Source organism: Saccostrea cucullata, unplaced genomic scaffold (assembly GCF_032062105.1).
Source record: "Saccostrea cucullata isolate Sc308-1 unplaced genomic scaffold, CSIRO_AGI_Scuc_v1 ctg5420, whole genome shotgun sequence".
NCBI lineage: Eukaryota > Metazoa > Mollusca > Bivalvia > Ostreida > Ostreidae > Saccostrea > Saccostrea cuccullata.
In genome coordinates this window covers 57,543-69,600 of record NW_026921186.1, presented here as the reverse complement: position 1 = coordinate 69,600, position 12,058 = coordinate 57,543, and the positions used below count along the sequence as shown (strand labels likewise).

At 35.1% G+C, this 12,058-nt stretch overlaps 1 protein-coding gene across 1 annotated transcript; it reads right to left on the bottom strand.

Moving 5' to 3' along the window:
• Nucleotides 1-233: 233 nt before the first annotated feature.
• On the bottom strand, nucleotides 234-9,884 carry LOC134259399 (stress-70 protein, mitochondrial-like). Its single transcript, XM_062741983.1, has 17 exons — nucleotides 9,702-9,884; nucleotides 9,016-9,065; nucleotides 8,537-8,806; nucleotides 8,269-8,393; nucleotides 5,317-5,390; nucleotides 5,087-5,193; nucleotides 4,652-4,814; nucleotides 4,344-4,436; nucleotides 3,875-4,084; nucleotides 3,649-3,738; nucleotides 3,404-3,541; nucleotides 3,108-3,212; nucleotides 2,803-2,920; nucleotides 2,519-2,613; nucleotides 2,176-2,268; nucleotides 1,769-1,909; nucleotides 234-821 (listed from the first exon to the last, which is right to left on the bottom strand). Exons 1-17 carry the CDS (start codon nucleotides 9,795-9,797, stop codon nucleotides 729-731), a joined length of 2,061 nt encoding a protein of 686 aa, XP_062597967.1. The 5' UTR covers nucleotides 9,798-9,884; the 3' UTR covers nucleotides 234-728.
• Between the last annotated feature and the right edge of the window lie 2,174 nt (nucleotides 9,885-12,058).

Sequence of the window (12,058 nt, the reverse complement as noted above, 5' to 3'; positions counted from 1 at the left end):
CACTGACACATTTGGTTTCTACAATCTTGAATTCCCCCATATCAAGTGCCAAACAGAGAGCTTAGTTGGTAGCACACCTGTCTCAATTTCACTAGACTTAACATGGTGTCTAATCATATGTTGATATTAAAAATAAAATTAATAAATAAGACTTTAACACGACCATGACTTTAGAGTAACAATACTGATGCAGAATGACACAAGTACATGTAGGGAAAACACGATTAAAAAGAGTCTTTTCATAATTTAATATCACATAATTATATTTACATGTATACATGCAGTTCCTACACAGAATATGAAATAAAATAACTATGAACAAAAACAAACATGACATGATTCTTGAAGTTAAAATGTTGAAGCACAATATCCTAACAAATGTCAAAGCTGGATCGAATGCCATCAATTTAGGTTTCAAAAAAAAATTAGTCAAAATTCTGATCGTTGAATTTTGTCTCTAGCTCCTATACTTTTCACGATTGGCTACAAAATCATAACCAATCAGATTTTGGAAGTTTGTTATTGGCATCCATTTTATTTCTATGATGACTTGACGAGAGATCGGTGAGCGAGAGAGATGAATGCACTTGATTGTTACTCTGGGAGCAATGAGAAGTTGATCCCCCCGCTGGGGGTGGGCCTGATTGGGGTGGTGACCCCCCACACTGGCCCCCTGTCACAGTCTAACTTTCACTCCACACATTCACACACACAGTCAGTTTGTTCCATCAGTTCTTTTCTTCCTTCTTTTCTTGGTCGTCTGTGGATTCTAAAGAACTACTGTCGGAAGACGACGAACTGCCCTCTCTATCAGCGGACATCTGTAGGACAAACACATTTCATGACATTATTTCAAAATATAAAGATTTTGCAGGACATTTTAAAATAACTTGCGAACCCTTTCTATCCCAATGCAAAACGTTTTTGGACATTAAGAAAATTATATTGATAAGAAGGTGTAAATATTGAACTTAAAATTTATATTTTCAATATATGGTACGTGGCATTTACCCCCAGCATAAATGTTCAATAACTCTAATTTCAGAAAGATGCTGTAAACAAACTATTATTCGTGTCATCTATTATTCATGATTCTTCACTTTTGAATCAATATGCCATAAGGCTTAAAAAAAAAAAAAGTTTGTTTCCTGTAACATTCCCAAAAAATCAAGGGTCGGATTAGGTTACCAAATTCTTTTTTTTTTTTTTTTTTTTTTTTGCTTATGAATGGTCAAACATCCCCGAGAAAATACCAGGTGTTATATTTGCAGTGGACACCCAATATGGCATCCAAAATGGTTGCCAAGCGGCAGAAAACAAACTTCAGAAAGTTGTAGGGGGAAACTGTTGTTACAATAATGATTACTCTTTATATTTAAGGTAAATGTACACAAGTCGACATATTTTATGTCTCAAATTAAGCTACAAGCTATTTAAATGGAATCAGCTGATTGATCAAACGAAGTTTTCCATTTGTCAGAAAAAAAAAAAACCCGAGGATAATTTGAATGGGTCGGTCGGGTTACAGGAAACAAACATATTTTTTTTTAGGCCTAATTAATTTTAATGACCGAGGAACCATCCTCTTCTTATACAAAGCAAAATAAATGCTTTGTGATGATTAGTATTCACGAATGAAAGTAGGTGGTGAAACTCACCTATATTTCTCGCTCACGATTAAAAGTTGATTTACAGTACAGTGAACTCTGAAGTGTGCAAGATAGAGAAGGTTCTTCAGTTTTGCAATTACTATGAACATATTACCCACCTTTTTGTAGGCCATCTCGAAAAGTTTGAGTGAGGCCTGCTGCATGCTAGATGTGGCTTGTTTTAATTCCTCAATTTCTACTTGGTCTTTCTTAGCGATTAACTCCTTCACTCCGGTAATCTGTTCCTTTAGCTTATTGGCCTGTTTAAAAAAGAGCGGGAAATTCAAACTTCCTCGGACATCAAAAATGCATAAAAAAATATTGTGATTCAACAGCATACAAGGTTAAAAGTGTTTGTGGATTTAACTTTTGAGAGCTGTTTACAGTCAGCCTTGAGATACAGGTAAGAATTATCGCCAACTTCAAATTGATGTATGAAATGTTGATGATTTGAGAAATGACTTTATGCAAGCCTTGCATTATATAATAATGTACATGACTTGATGTGAGTTTTATTTCCACTTACATCTTCCTCGGGGAGCTGACTCTTGAATTCCTCTAACTTGGCCTCTGTGTCGTGTATGATGGCGTCTGCCTGATTCACCGCCTCAACTCTCTCCTGTTGACAAAATCAACGACAAAATGTTAATACTGTACTCTCACACCCAACAACTATCACTTACATGCCTATGAAAATAAAATTCAGCTTATGGTGTTTAAGATTCCTTCCTTCACAGCTATACTAAAGAGTATTTTTGTGAACTGAAATTTCGAAATCTGTTTACAAATGCAGTCAGTGTTGAGATAAAGGTAAGAATAACTTTTATTGTGAACAAAGAATCCCTGTAGTTGGTGCGTGAAACACTCACCTTTCTGACGTGATCCTCAGCCGCGTATTTCTCTGCGTTCTTCACCATGTTCTCTATCTCCTCCTTACTTAATCCGCCTGAACTCTGGATCACAACTGCAAATACAAAGTACCAAATATATTGTCCAGTTTCAAAGTGCCCTGAAGTATGATTACTAGAGATTGGGTATATAAAAATTTTACAATATTTTTCATCATAGATAAGTAACAAATTTTAATGTCATAGGTTTATACCTACAAACTTGTGTTAGAGGCATATCTAAATCAATCAATGCTATAACTTACTCTGCTGTTCTTTTCCTGTTCCCTTGTCCCTGGCCGATACGTTTACGATGCCGTTAGCATCAATGTCAAAGGTCACTTCCACCTGAGGCACACCTCGCGGCGCTGGGGGAATTCCAACCTGAAGTTAAAAATAGACAAATCATAATCCTCTACATTTCACGGTCAAGACTCTATTCAATTGGCACTTTACTCAAGTACACAACATCCACATTATTAAAGGATCACATCCAGGTTAAATCAAGAAAATAAATCTAGAAACATGATTTCAAATAGAATTTTTGAGACTGTGACCATTATCTACCTACCAACATGAACTGTCCTAGAAGTTTGTTGTCAGCGGCCATTTCTCTTTCTCCCTGACAGACCTTGATCTCCACACTAGTCTGACCATCAGCTGCTGTGGAGAACACCTGAAAGTAGCAAACATTACGCATCTCTCAAACTACATGTATGATTGAAATAAGAATCTACCAATGAATATATCTCCCAATGTTCCACAGTCTATCAGGTGGAATACTGTATAATTTTTTTAGTTGAAATTCCTGCTCTGAAAACAAGTAAATTTTACATTCTAATGTTTTACAGATATTTTTTTCTATACCTGTGATTTCTTTGTTGGAATAGTAGTGTTTCTGTCAATCAGTTTAGTGAACACGCCTCCCAGGGTCTCGATACCCAATGAGAGTGGAGTTACGTCCAGCAACAGAACATCTGTAACATCCCCGGCTAACACGCCTCCCTGTAAAATTAAACACCACAAGATCAGAACCATCACAATTTTCATACCAGGAATTAGTTTTGAATTCCTGAATGCAGTTCACATCGAAGATTTGAGCTCCTTCATACCTGAATGGCTGCTCCCATGGCAACAGCCTCATCAGGGTTCACGGACTTTCCTGGCGTTCTGCCAAATACCTCCTGTACCAAGGATTGTACCTGAGGAAGGAAAAATTTGAAACAATTGAAAAGAAATTAAATGAAATTATCACTAAAGGTACTGAATATTGATTAAATAAATCAATTTTTGGTAAATGTTAAACTCGTCTTTTCCTTATGTATGGAAGATATTTACCCTGGGCATTCGAGTCATTCCTCCGACCAGGATGACATCACCAATATCCGATTTCTTGACTTCTGCGTCACTCAACGCTTTTTGACAAGGTCCCACGGTCCTCTTGACTAGACTCTCGACGATGCCCTCGAACTTGGCTCGGGTCAGCTTCATGTTCATGTGTTTAGGTCCGCTGGCATCCATCGTCAGGTAGGGCAGGTTTATGTCAGTCTACAAAGGGAAATACTAACTTACTCATGGAAAAAAAAAATGGATTTCAGGAATATTATTAAGTTATTTTTAGTGTTCAGATTAAAACTTGTCCCTTTTCTCATAAACAGAAAGGGCTGTTTATAGTTTTTATCTTATTTTCTGTCCCAAAGATTTGGCCCCAGAAGCTAGGGAGGAGCAGCTGGGAATTTGACTGACTTTGGATTAAAACTTTAGATACATTATGTAGGGAGAGTTAACCTGGTTCTAGCTATCTTACCTGCATACTGGAGGAGAGTTCTATCTTGGCTTTCTCGGCTGCCTCTCTTAATCTCTGCATGGCCATGTTGTCCTTGGTTACATCAATACCTTGCTACAAGAATCAATAAAACGCAACATATTAATTAATAATTTTCTTCTGTTCAACTTAGACCCACTTAAATCATTTGTGTGATAAAGGCAACTTATTTTACAGAATTACATTCTAATTTTTTTTTTAATTTGAGCATAAAATACCATGCATGAGAACTTACTTTGAGATAAAATTTACTATGCATGAGAACTTACTTTGAGATAAAATTTACTTACATCTCGTTTAAATTCGCTGGCTAAGAAAGTGACCAAGGCATTGTCGAAATCTTCTCCTCCAAGGAAAGTATCTCCATTGGTGGATTTCACTTCAAACACTCCCCTCTGCATTTCCAGAATAGAGATATCAAAAGTTCCACCTCCTAAGTCATACACCGCAATACTGAAACATAGGAAAAGATTTTATATGAGGCCCTGAATAGTATTCATATATAAAATAAAACAATTTATGATGAGAAAAGTATCAAAAAGTTTCATTATCATTAATAACATCTTTTATGAGAAACTAAATAGTATATATTAGACAGTAGTACTTATTATGTCAAGCTCATTAAAAATTTAAAATATGTTATGTAAATATTTAATTCCCATATTGATTCATACTTCTCGTTTATCTTAAATTATCGACATTGACCCTTGTAGAATGTCACTCACATTTTATCGTCGCTTTTGTCCATGCCGTATGCCAGGGCAGCGGCGGTTGGTTCATTGATAACTCGCAGCACGTTCAGTCCCGCAATCTGTCCAGCATCCTTAGTGGCCTGAAATTAAAACAAGAAAGAAAATCCTTCAAAATCTGGCCTTGTGTATTCCTTAGCATGAATGTTTGTTTTATGACCAATTTTGCGAAACAATTCGATTCAAACTGATAGTATTAACTATACCTGTCTCTGGGAGTCATTGAAATAGGCGGGGACGGTGATGACAGCGTTCTTCACCTTCTGACCCAGGTAATTATCTACAATAAAGGTAATCACAGTTATTATATAAATATCAAGGTGATATCATATAAAAGGTACACAATGCAGGCTGTCTATAGACTGCCGACTAATCATGACTTTTGACATCTGTGATATGACAGAATAAAGGTGATATTATACAGATATAGAAGTATCAGTGATATGACATTGGAAACCACAGGTGAGATCTCAGTCTCCATGGTGATGTTTTTACATCAGTTTCACATCAAGAGTAGCAAATGGTCATCACAGAACTCACTCTAACCACTTATTTATACTGGTACATTACTATGTACTACTATTTTTTACTATATTTAAATTCTATTAACAATTTTAATGGTATTGATATCAATATTGAATACAAGTTGATTAAGGTAGGACTAAACACAACAAGCAGCATGTATATGACCTAGTTTCAATATTGACATATGTGTGGGAAAATGTCGTTAATTAAATACCAATTACATTGGTAAAGTTAATCCAATACAATTAAACAGATTATAAAATGGGTTATTTTTAACTCTTTTCCCCCTAATGCATTACATCCTTTACCCCCTTTGCCACCATTTGACGCTATGCCCCATTTCCCTGATGCCACCATTTGACGCATACACACAACAACCCTAAATTAGCTCTGTGATTTCCCCTGTTTCTAAATAAATTCAGCTCTAAATGATAGCCAATCATGTGTATTACACATTAGGTAATGTTACTATAATAAGTGAAGTCACAGCTTGGTGTGAATTCACTTGAGATTTACCTGTGTGAAAACAATGGCACCCAGTCTGTTTAAAGGAAGAAATTGGGCCTTGTCACAAGCAAAATTCAGCCCTAATATTGCATTTTATGTAACATACCTTGGATTGTATTGGCATTCACAATGTTTTTACATCAGTTCTAAAGTTGAATTTAATAGAAATAAAATTTTACAATGAAAATTAGAGGAAGAACATCATAGACTTTTTAACAAGAACAACAATGGCGGCCACAGATTTCCCATGCGTTTTATGTGTACTAAATAATCTACTTTCAGCATTTTTTTCATCAGGGCATTGATTTAGATAAAAACATGTATTAATTTATTTTCCCCAAGTTTTGCAAGAAATGGTTTATATAAATTATTTATAAACATGCCTGCTTGAACATGATTGTGAAGTCTAGTTGGCTCAAGTCTAAGACAATTACCTATCATTATTAATCTATCTTAATTAATATTAATTAAACAAAAAATAATGAGCCTTTTAATTGGTTTGGTATTATATTTTAAGTTTACTGGTATATTTTATAGAAACTTTCTCTCATATAAAGGATAATATGAAGATTACTTGTGAAAAATTCATTTTACCTGGTTTCACCTATATATTGTTAATTGTAATTAATTATTCTAAAAAATTATATGACAATACTAAAGTTCAAACCATTCCCTAAACATTGATATATAATATGTGTACACTTTGATGATGTTTAGGTACTTAATTAGCACGTTCTAAATGTAATGGTCAGTTATTTCAAGTCAGTCAAAATGGCTTCAGGGGGCAGCCAGATAAACACTATAGGGAAATCGCAAGTGCGTCAAATGGTGGCAACAGGGGGAAAAGAGTTAAATCATCACTACTATGTACTTTAAATGTTTTTCTCAAGTTTTGTCAGGGCTAGTGGTTAAAGGGTCATGATTAGTAAAAATTTGCCAGGGTAGCCAGACTGGTCTAGTATTCAAAAGCTTAATGTCAAACTTTTTATGATATACTTTAGTAGCACTGAGGTTTATAAAACATACACCCTACTCAATAGGTGTCTCTATAAAATGAGAGAATTTGGTAATCAATAATGGAAAATTTTCAAATTTGCACAAGACTCTTTATTTTGTTCACTGTTCAGGAGTTTCAGAGTTAATTGGTGATAAGTATTCATCATCCACGCTGTCAAGAGTAGCAAATAAAAGTCATCATCAACTCCTGTGATCAGTGAAAACCAGGGTATTACACATAAGCTTGCTCCCATGGCTTGTAATAATTATTTGTTAAAGTCATAGAAAATACTAAAACAACACAGACCCCTTCCATGCTTCAACCTCTGTTTTCATTACATTTTCCACTATTTTACCAACTAACCACCTAAGGCCTTTTTAGCAATGATTCTCCTAAGATAAATTGCTTAAATTATCTTCTTGGAGCCTCATAATTACATAACTAAGGCCAATAATTATCCAAATACACTCTTTAGGACATTTGTCAAAACTTATTTGGACACAAGAAAAAACAACAGCAGGGTTGTTCCCAAGAATTGAAATAACAAGGGACATTTAAAGAAAGTAGATGGAGAGTTATTATAATAGTTCTTCCCCTTTTAGGGAGGAAAGGGGATACCAAGATAATCAAGGGATTATAACAAGACGTAAGTCTTACGGACAACCCTGAATAGACAAGAAATGCCACCCCATAATATGCCTGTCGAAAGAGGTAACTTCCAACTATCAAAAACATTAGCCAGCAATGAAAGAACAGACATAAACCACATTCAAAAGATTCGTGCTGAAATCTAGGCAAGCAACAAGTGACAATATCCACATTTACAAAACACATTATTTTGTTCACTGTTCAGGAGTTTCAGAGTTAATTGGTGATAAGTATTCATCATCCAGGCTGTCAAGAGTAGCAAATAATAGTCATCATCAACTCCTGTGTTCAGCGAAAATTAGCTCATTCAAAGACCGAGAGGCATAAAACCTTGTCGTAATTTACCTCCCTACAATGGACAGAGCTAGGTTTACCATCGGTTACCATCAAAGTACTAGCTACCCATAGAAGAAAAGTTACAATTTACTCTCTGGATAAACCTTCTAGCATAAAACATTAGTCAGTCACCACCGTAACTTACCCGCAGTTTCCTTCATTTTCATCAGAACGAAGGCTCCAATCTGACTCGGAGAGTACATCTTCCCATGAGCCTCTACCCAGGCATCACCGTTAGTTGCCTTCACAATCTTAAAGGACGCTGTCTTCCTAAAACATAGAAATTATCATTCACAAACACATTGTCTTGTCATTTTATATCTCACCATATACAAGCGATGAAGAGAATCGGGGCTTCATAATTAAAGAAAATTGTGCAATAAATATTAAAATAATTAAAATACAAGGCTTACATGTCTTTCTGGACCTCTGGGTCTTCGAATCGTCGCCCGATTAGTCGTTTGGTGGCGGAGAATGTGTTATCAGCATTAGTGACGGCCTGACGTTTGGCAGGCATCCCTACGAGTCGCTCTCCATCTTTAGTGAAGGCCACGACAGATGGAGTGGTCCTGGATCCCTCAGAATTCTCCAAAACTTTGGGGGTCTTTCCTTCCATGACGGCTACACAGGAGTTTGTTGTTCCCAGATCTATTCCTATGACCTGACCCTTCACCTTTCCAGAACTATTAGCAAAATGAAATTATATGATTTTAGTTTCATTGGATCAATTATCGTTAACAACAGATTAATTACATTTGGAGACATTTACTTTTTCTGTCACTGAGTAGCACAGATGTGTACTTTGTCTCTATATAATTGACATATTGAATATTTTTTACCATCTTCGACTCAATTTTTCTTTTGGTTTAACATGTTAAAAGTGTGTACTCACTTGTTCCTTTTTTGCAGTGCCTGATTTCCATTTAGGGCAAGCAATGGTATCTACAAGATCAAATCAATATAAATATATTTTCATAAGGACACTGAGCGAATTGAAATTTAGAGATGATCAACATGAAAGAAATTTAATAACCAAAAAAGTTCCTAATCATGTTAATTGTTCCCATTTTTACAAAAAACTGGAATGAGATAGGTTTAAGCGTAAGAGAGCCTTCTTCTCAAAGGTAAATCTCAAAGATGAGTTTATATCTAAACTTCTGCTCTTATGTAAGGTATAGTTAGGTTGCATAATTCTCAGAGAAACTTAGAACAATATCAAGCTTTTGCAACATGATGCAATAAGACATAAAAACACAAGATCAGTATTTTGACAGCTTAAAATACAGGGATCAATAGTTCTTTTTGATTGTAAAAGGAAAAGTAACTGTGAATGATGTTCACAGTGGCAATTAACAATATGAAAGTAGGGCTAATTAGATCCTGTGAAACATCATTTGAAACAAACAACCTTAAATATATCAATGATATTTCAAATTATCGTAAAGAATTTTTAATTTATCACATATATAAGTTTCATATAAGGCTAAAATTTACGAAACAAAATATCAAGGTTTAACACAAATCTTGTGCCGACCATGTGAAGTCCCAATTACGCAACTTAATAAACGCCAAGGTTACCTGGTTTTTGAATGTCTTTGTATGCAGATGTCGCATTTTCTGCATTTTACATCCCTGCTCCAAACATCTGAAAGTAATTCTTGGTGATAGCAACATGATTGCTTCTTTCTTTGCCTTCAACTTCTCTTTGCCCTTGCCAGCACGTGTGTGATGTAAGTTTGACAACGCTGTGTCTCAAATACGCATGCGCTGAAGTTCCAGTAAAGTTTAAAGTTTTACGGATAAAAACGGTCATTTGATAGCTCTCAAATCGTGCAATATAATGTATAAATGGTCAGAATAAAGATATATTTTCTTGTGCAGTTGTTTACTATATATTTAAAAACAACGTAAATAATAAAATCTAGTAAATTCTGGCAAAATCTTTTTCATGATGTAATGCATTAGAACGTTCTAGGCATTCAAAATCAAAGTACTGAAAGTACTGCATCTATGTGTACAACTCGAGGCTTTCTGGCGTTCGATTCATTGCAGCCCGGAGGACCGGGCTGCTATGTACATTTAAGTTAAGTGTTCGTATTTGGTGATGGAGGTGGGAGAAGTTATTCAGAATTAAAGGTTTTCTAAACATTGAAAAGAATGTTATTCAGAATATTCTTTCCCTTTACAAATTAAGAGATAAGCAATATTTACTTTCATAAAGTGAATCTGTAAAAAAATGTATGTTTTTAATATTTGAAATATAAAAATTGCTCATCATTTACTATCGAAAAACGACAGGTCTTTTTTTTTTTTTTAGAACATCGAATTTTACTTATCGCACAAAAACGTACGTAACACGGTTCGTGTTTTACATTCTTAAAGTGGAATGCATTTTTGAAAATAGGTGATGCATTCGTCTGGTTTTTATTTATATTTTATGCAGCCAAAATATACTTGAGGAATTGTTAAAAAAGGTATCGTTTTTGTTAGATTTTCATCCGACTATAAGTTTTCTACAGGTCCCCCTTTTTTTAGAACACCGAATTTTATTTATCGCATAAAAAGGTACTTTACACAGTTCGTGTTTTATATTCTTAACATGAAATATATTTTTGAAACAGGTGGTACTGATATGTGTTTAAATTAAATGCAACCAACAGTAACTTGAGAAATTGATAAAGTTTAAAAGGGTATCGTTTTTGTTCGATTTTCATTCGACCATAAGTTTTCAAAATATTCTCGACTATTGCATCCATCATTTAGTTTCATTTCCATTGTTTTCTTTGATCATTTCCCTGGTGACAATTGATGGTCACTTCAATGTTTTCTTGTTCCATAAAAGATTTAACACAGCCACTCTACAATAATGTAATTAACAATTTTTGTTTGACTGCGGAACCTTATTATAATGACGTAACTCACGATGTTGGTGTCATTTCACAATTTTAGTCATCGGCTCGGCGATTTAAAAAAAAATACTCGCGATGTGGGAGATTTGGATAAGAATGGACAGGTTATTAATAGAACTTCCCGATTCCGGTCAGAAAATAAAGTTTAACTAGATTTCACGGGGAAAATAGATTTTTACAACGCAAATAAAAGGTATGTAACACAACTGAAGATAATACAGCTAGCGTTTATGTCCAACTCTGCTTCAACCTTAGGCCAGTCACAAAATAATGTGGATTCTGCGTTATCCGCAATACATGCGTAGGATTAGAGACTCTTATAGATCAATGAGAACAACACTTTGCTTTTGTAGAACGAATTGTATTATGGAAATTTACATCAACATGACATCGTGTTAAAACAAAGAAGGATATGGAGATAACTAACAGTATTCAATCTCAAAGTCCATAAAAAAATACAAAATAAGAGCAGAGCAAACACGGACCCCCGAAACAACAGAAGTGGGATCAGGTGCCATGGAGGAGTGAGCATCCCTTGCCGACCGGTCACACCCGCCGTGTGTTCCTTGTCATGATCAGGAAATAACGGAAAAAATCCGTCGTCAATTCAGTGTATAAATAATGGACTAGCAATTGGAAAAAAAAACCTCAGTCAGCATTTGACTCAATGATAAATTGTATTTGCTGACAAGGTCATTGTATCGACCATAGAACTTACGAAACGAGACTGCTGATATTCTTGTTTCATCAACTTGCTTGTCAATAATTTACCTCGTTTCAGAAATTGTTCATACGTAGAGCATGCTCTTGCGTATCGAATCAACTGAGATATACAACTTCCGTATGCAGGTGGTGAAGGTATATTGCTGCATAGGTCAGGGAAATTGACGATAGAAACGTTAAAGTCATCACGTTTATCATATAGTTTGGTTGTTAGATTACCATTCGCGTCTTTTTCAAGTAAAATATCCAAGTATGAAACAGAAGTGTCAGACTCTGTGGTATCTTTTATCTTAAGCTCACCAG